This window comes from Corylus avellana, chromosome 5 (assembly GCF_965113065.1).
Source record: "Corylus avellana chromosome 5, dhCorAvel1.hap1.2, whole genome shotgun sequence".
In the NCBI taxonomy this organism is placed as follows: domain Eukaryota; kingdom Viridiplantae; phylum Streptophyta; class Magnoliopsida; order Fagales; family Betulaceae; genus Corylus; species Corylus avellana.
Window position 1 is genome coordinate 4,857,560 of NC_142494.1, and position 7,262 is coordinate 4,864,821.

The following is a 7,262-nucleotide window of genomic DNA, read 5'->3' on the forward strand; positions in this document are numbered from 1 at the left end:
GGCTGCAATTTAATCTTTCAATACGCAGCTAATGCCCCTTGAACATTGAAAGATTAGTGCATTAATGGAGCTTAATTTGGAAAGGCCCCAGTTGGCCGGCTTTCATTCTCAGAGCTGGAGGTTAGGAAAGAGATCCCACTGGCTGTACATGCAACACAATATTATTTTGTTATTGTTTTATGTACATTACATAATTGTGCTCACTTGCTCAAGTTTAAATTTTGTTTACTTTTTTGGTTTTTTTATTTTTATTTTTTGTTCTGATGCAGATTTTTTCATCTATACAATTAGAGGGTGGTCTTCCATTTCCATTTTTGAAACTGAGGGCCTTGGAAGTTCGTACTTGTTTGAACAAATGTGAAATCCTTGAAATAGTATGCTTACTCAGGAATGCTCCCTTACTTCACACTCTCAAACTTGAAATTATTGGGAATCAGATCCCCAAAAGAAATTACAGTTATATATGTGAGGATCAAACATAATTTAATCCTGTCTGTTTCATACTTCTGAAATCAGGCTGTGTGCATATCTTAGAGCATCTTCAGTGAATCCTTTATGCCACTCATAATAATTATATTTAGCTATTATTAGCCGCTTTACCTCTCAAGGAGACCATTTAAAATAGAGGGTTTTCATCTAATTTGCTACGGTAGACTTTGACATATGAAAATTTACTATAGCAGTTTCTACTAATATAATATGAATTTTTTTCTCAAATGGTTTCTCTTTCCTAGTCCTTTCTATCTTCCTTTTCTTTCTCTCTCCCCTCATGTAAAGATTAAAAAATAAATAAAAAGTATAATAGAGAATTTGTTGAAGTGTGTATAAAAAAATGAATAAGTAAATAGAAATTTGTAATTTTTCAGTAGCTATTTTGGCTACTCTTGCTGGAGATGCACTTTACAAAGGTAGAATGCTATTACTACGATGGAGATAATCTACCAAAATCCCCTGCCCCAAGCGGTAATAATTCTATTCTAGTCTAACATCTGCTGTTCTAATGTCATTTTAGGATTGGGGCATAACCTTATTGGACAACTCTCGTTACACTGAAAAACAATATTGGGAATCTGAAGCTCAAGTTTTAAGATACTTCCTAAATCACTTAAAGGTGCTGACGATTCATGTTCGTGTTTCAATGAGTAAGAGCACGATTATTGCTACGAGATTTCTTCTAAAGCATGGGAGTGTCTTGCAAGAAGTGACTCTTAGTTCAGAAGATAGCTGTACAAATTTGTGGGACAAAAAATCTATTTTTGATTTTCCGCCGGGATCTCCTCATGTCAAAATCACAATTAGAGGTACCTTATTTAGATGAAGTTTTCCAACATGCATCTGTTATTACTAAAACCAATCTATAAATTATCAGCCAAAACTAAAATATCGTACGTAGCTGATAACCACTTAACATCCTAACAACAACAGAAAATGTTACCTTAATTTCGAACATTCTTTCTTTGCTTAAATAATAAGACTAAAAATTCGATATATGCAAGTTAATTTGTCTCTTTCTTTCATCTTCACAGAACATGGACAATAAGCACCAAGAAGAACCTTCTGCTTACACCTCCATAGCTAGCAGATAAAAATAAGCCAAGAAAGGCACACTTACAATGCTCCAAACATATGATGAAGAGATAAGCCACAAAGAAGCAGCCTTAGCAGATCTCTCTTCCTTGCATACAGTTAAAAAGAAAATTGTGTTATATATTTTTATTCAGTTAGATTGTTTATTCAAAGTTCTTTAACCTTCATAAACATGTTAATGTGTTGGAAGCTCAACAAATCAAAAATGTAAGAGAATTTTTCTAAATGATAGAAGTTATAAGTTCTTTTAATTAATAAGGGACTTTAGTTTTTTAAACTCGTGTGTTTATTCAATTCTCAACTGAAGTCTTAACTTAGTGATGAGTTTTTGTTATTTATTGCAATAAATAAAGATAAGTAAAAGCCTTATGAGTTAGTCTTTGAACGCCTCTATTTATTTATAGGCTTCTTAAGATGTATTTTGATATAAGTCCAAAAACATGTGTAAATAAGTCCAAAAACATTACGCTAGTTTTATATGTATTTTGTGGGGGGCTTGGAACCTAAGAATTTGAGCCTTCCATGTCATTAGTGGAATAGGATCCTCTCCAGTCCATTATAACTGGAGAATATCCAGTTCATGACTAGGATTTCATCTCAAAAATCATATGGTCACAAATGGGACACATGTCCCACTAATAAAAAAAAAAAAAAAATATTATTTTAAATTAACAAAAATTAATAAAAATTTAAGAAAAAAAGAAAGAAAAAAGAAGGCCACCCCCATTTTGGTTGAGCCACCCCCTGGCCGGCCATTGGGGGTGGCTCCTACCCAAAATGGGTGGTGGCCAGCCACCCCTTTTTTTTATTATTATTTTTTTAATTTAAAATAATATTTTATTTTTATTTTTATTAGTGGGATATGTGTTTCATTTGTAGCTATAAGATTTTTTAGATGAAATCCTAGCCATGAATTGGATATTCTCTAGTCCATTATAAACTAGAGAGGATCCTGTTCTGTCATTAGTGGACCTTTTGCTTTCGAGGCAATTAATGTTATTAATTTTATGGATTAATAAGTATTAAATTAAACACAAGAAAGACTACAAGTCTACAAGGCAAGAGATGTAAAAACGCAAGCCCCAAAAAAGCAGAGGGAAACCCTAAGAAATTAAGAACCTCCTCACTCCCGTAGGGAGCCGCCAGCCAGCCAGCCGGTGTTTCACGTACGTAGAGTTGGGCTCTTCAGTTTTCTCTATCAAGTTGGAAACTTTCAACCCTAATCAAACAACACGTAGAGCCATGGAAACCAGGAAATCAATAAGGAGAAGAAAGCCTCTTCTCAAGGAGGAGGCAGCCGTGGAAACCTGCAGGGCTTCAAAGAGAAAAAAGCTTCTTCTCAAAGAGGCGGTGGAAGATAAGGAGGACAGGTTAAGCAATCTCCCAGATGGCATTCTGCACCACATCCTCTCCTTGTTGCCCGTTAAATCCATAGCAAAAACCAGCGTTTTATCGACAAGGTGGAATTATCTCTGGGCTACGGTCCCTTGTTTAAACTTCTCCGAGTTTAGTATGAAGGAAAAAAGGCGTGAGAGAAAAAGAGAGGCCATGGAGTTGATAATAAAAACAGTATTGGCTGCTCGCTATGCAAACTTCAATATAAAGGTTTTTCGGTTTAAGGGACAACTGGGTGTCACTTGTTTGGGTGATTGGATTCAACAATTGGTACGACATAGCGTTGAGGAACTTGAGCTGGACGTCGTGTTTGGCGGTCGATTTAATTTGCCTCCTTGTCTTTTCGATTGCGATTCACTAAAAAGTCTAACACTGAAAACCCATCATCTCAATTCATGGTTTCAATTTTGCTCCTATGATTTTACAAGAACCGGTCGTGGCCTTCGATCACTGCAGACATTGATACTGAAACACGTGCGTTTTATTTACAATACTTCGGCTGCGTTATTTTCGGCTTCTTCATTCCCTGCTCTAAAGAGATTGACTCTAAACAATTGTATAGAAATTAATCGTCTCAATATTGGTTGCCCGGAGCTTGAAGGTTTACAAGTTGAACGTACGAAGATGAATGTCCTGGACATCTCTGCAGGTGAAAAACTAAAGAATTTGCGAGTGATATCTTCCTTCCGCGCTTCCAAGAATGAAAGTTGGGTCAAGATTTTTGCGCCGAAGCTGGAGACTTTTTGCTGGGAAAATAATGAGTTTCCTGAGGAATATTCAGTGCAAAGCTTCACTTTCCTGAAAAAGTGTAGCATTTGTATAACTTCTTCTTGTGGTTATCGTCCCAACATTAATGCGGCAAAGATTAATCATGCAATCAGCTTTCTATCCAGTCTCGTCTCTACTCAAAAACTTTATATTAACATTACAAATTTATGTGCGGCAAAGGTCAGTTTCTCTATGGTTAATTATCTAATTTTTGTTTTTATGAAGAGCTTTCAATATTCTTCTGTTTGCAATTATTTATGATGAAGTACTGCTAATCTATGTTTAATTATCTCAATTGCTTTATTGACGGGATATTGACACCGGTTAGAACTAAGATTGTTTTGATAGCATATGATAGTAGATTGAAAAACGAATTAAGAGAAAATAACAAGTAATGAAGAAAAAGTCCCTAATTGCCTTAAATAAGTAAACGGATAAATAACTCCGACAGACTTAAATTTAATTAATAGTTCAAACTGAATTTCAAAATTCACAAAGATTAGATGCCTTTATATAGGCTAGGCACTTTCTAATTTAACAAAGAAAGGGAAAACACATCCTAATAGAAAAGGGAAAACATAATCCTGATGGAAAAGTGAAAACTCAATCATTATTAAAAAAAAAAAAAAAAATTAAAACACACATGCATAATTAAAATAATAGTTATGTTGATTTTCTCCTGCATCAGATAGTAAATGAATGGAATTGGGATATGGATGCAATATATATAATGAAATAGAGCAGCTTTGAGGTCCCCTATGAAATGAGGCATGAAACAAAGCCACTATAAAGAAGTTCCTAAAGTTACGAAGGACACTTTAAGCTCATATTGGTCATGGGTTGAGAACGGGAATTGAACTCTATATGAGATCTAATCTCACGTTGTTCCACAGTAGCTCAATGGTAGAACGGTCATCTCTTAACTAACTGGTCGTAGGTTCAAATCGTACTTAGGGAGATTTGATTCATTTTGAATTTTTTAATTCGAAATGAAAGGGTTCGCTTTGACTGTTAAGAGTAGATAGCATGTTCCCTCTGTCTTTGTTTCTATTGCATTCTATGTCATTGTATCACATTTTGTTCTGCGATATTTGGAAATCATTGTCAATACCTCGGTGACTGGGTATGAAGATGAAGATGTAGTTATATATATACTCGCACCCTTCTGATAACAACATGTTTTAAAGTTGTGATAGCCTATGTGAGAGTAGTACTAGGATGGATGACATTCTGAGAAGTCTGGTTCGGAGAGCCAAAAGTGAACAATAGTCATTGGAGTGGAGCATTATAGTTAATCTTATAAAATAGCTTGTTTGCTGTTTTTCTACTTGCTTATAGGCTAGAACATGTGTTTTACTTGTGTCCACAGTATTTTTAATTACAGTCTCAATTATAGTATATTGTGCAATATATCTTTGTTGCTGGCCGGGAAGTATCACAGCGGCTGCAATTTAATCTTTCAATACGGCCAGCTAATGCCCCTTGAACGTTGAAAGATTAATTAGTGCATTAATGGAGCTTAATTTGAAAAGGCCCCAGTTGGCTTTCATTCTCAAAGCTGGAGGTTAGGAAAGAGATCCCACTGGCTGTACATGCAACAGAATATTATTTGGTTAATGTTTTATGTACGTACAATAATGCATATTAATTGTGTTCACTTGCTCAAGTTTAATTTTTTGTTTTTTTGTTTTTGTTTTTGTTCTGATGCAGATTTTTTCATTTATACAATTAGAGGGTGGTCTTCCATTCCCATTTCTGAACCTGAGGGCTTTGGAAGTTTGTACTTGTTTGGACAAAAGTGAAATCCCTGGAATAGTATGCTTACTCAGGAATGCTCCCTTGCTTCACACTCTCACACTTGAAGTTTTTCCGAATCCCAAAAGAAATTATAGTTATGTGAGTATCAAACATAATTGAATCCTCCGCGTTTCATACTTCTGAAATTAGGCTATGTGCATATAATTCATAGAGCATCTCCAGCGAATCATTTATATTGCTAATAATAATTAGATTTAGCTATCATTAGCCACTTTACCTCTCAAGGAGACCCTTCAAAATAGATGGTTTTCATCCAATTTGCTACAGTAAACTTTGATATATGAAAATGTATTGTAGTTTCTATACTAATATAATATGAATTTTTTTCTCATATGGTTTCTCTTTCCTAGTCCTTTCTATCTTCCTTTTCTTTCTCTCTCCCCTCATCTAAAGATTAAAAAGTAATATTTTATAAAAAAAGTATAATAGAAAATCTATTGAAGTGTGTATAGAAAAATAAATAGGTAAAGTAGAAATTTATAATTTTTCAGTAGCTATTTTGGCTACTCTTGCTGGAGATGCACTTTACAAAGTTAGAACGCTACTACTACGATCGAGATAATCTACCAAAATCCCCTGCCCCAAGCGGTAACAATTCTATTCTAGTCTAACATCTGCTGCTCTTATGTCATTTCAGAAATGGGGCTTAACTTTATTGGATAACTCTCGTTACACTGAAGAACAATACTGGGAATCTGAAGCTCAAGTTTTAAGATCCTTTCTAGATCACCTAAAGGTGTTGACGATTCATGTTCATTTTTCGATGCGTAAGAGCACGATTATTGCTACAAGATTTCTGCTAAAGCATGGGAGTGTCTTGCAAGAAGTCATTCTTAGGTCAAAAGACACCCGTACGCATTTGTGGAAGGAAAAATTTATTATTGATGTTCCGTGGGGGTCTCCTCATGTCAAAATCTCAATTAGAGGTACCTTACGTAGATAACGTTTTCCAACATGTATCTGTTATTACTAAAACCATGATCTTTGGTCTTTAGCGACCAAATTATCAGCCATAACCAAAATGTCGTAGCTGATAACCACTTAATATCCTAACAACAACAGAAAATGTTCCCTTAACGAACATTCGTTCTTTACTTAAGTAATAAGACTAATTAAAAATTTCATAAACGCAAGTTAATTTGTCTCTTTCTTTCTAATGTAGATGGGAGTGTTTTGGAATTTATGAGGAAGACTCGGGAAAATGTGAATGTGAAGGGACCCTAGGGAGTTAAGATGATAGCACAGACGCGTGCAAAAGAACTGTCAAAGCAACTGCAGGGACCATCGTTCAATAGCCCGTCCGAATGGGCCTCGTCTGGAAACTCTTCATAGAATTCCCAATGGCCTCCATTCAATGACCGTTCGAAGTGTTATAATATATTTGAATGATTCTAAAGTTAGGAATTTGATGAAGATTGATGAATATTAGATTAACCTAATTTAGGGATTTGATTATGATTTGATCACCATAAATTAGGGGATTTGATTACGATTTCCTATATGTGTAAGCTCTATAAATAGAGCATTTTGTATTGTAAACATTTATTCAATAAGAGCCTAATGTAGTCCTTTGGGCTTTATCCGTGGATGTAGGTCATAGATCGAACCACGTAAAAATGGTCCTATAAATTTGTCTATTTTATTTTATTTTATTTCCTCTTTTATTATTTCATTATAAATTTTTTCATGGTATC

General features: G+C 34.8%; 1 protein-coding gene across 1 annotated transcript; it reads left to right on the forward strand.

The window, feature by feature from the left end:
- Positions 1 to 2,829: 2,829 nt before the first annotated feature.
- Positions 2,830 to 6,792, forward strand: LOC132181672 (putative F-box/FBD/LRR-repeat protein At4g03220). The gene is made up of 4 exons (XM_088516683.1): positions 2,830 to 3,930; positions 5,461 to 5,646; positions 6,206 to 6,494; positions 6,731 to 6,792. Exons 1-4 carry the CDS (start codon positions 2,830 to 2,832, stop codon positions 6,790 to 6,792), a joined length of 1,638 nt encoding a protein of 545 aa, XP_088372809.1.
- The last annotated feature ends 470 nt before the right edge of the window (positions 6,793 to 7,262 follow it).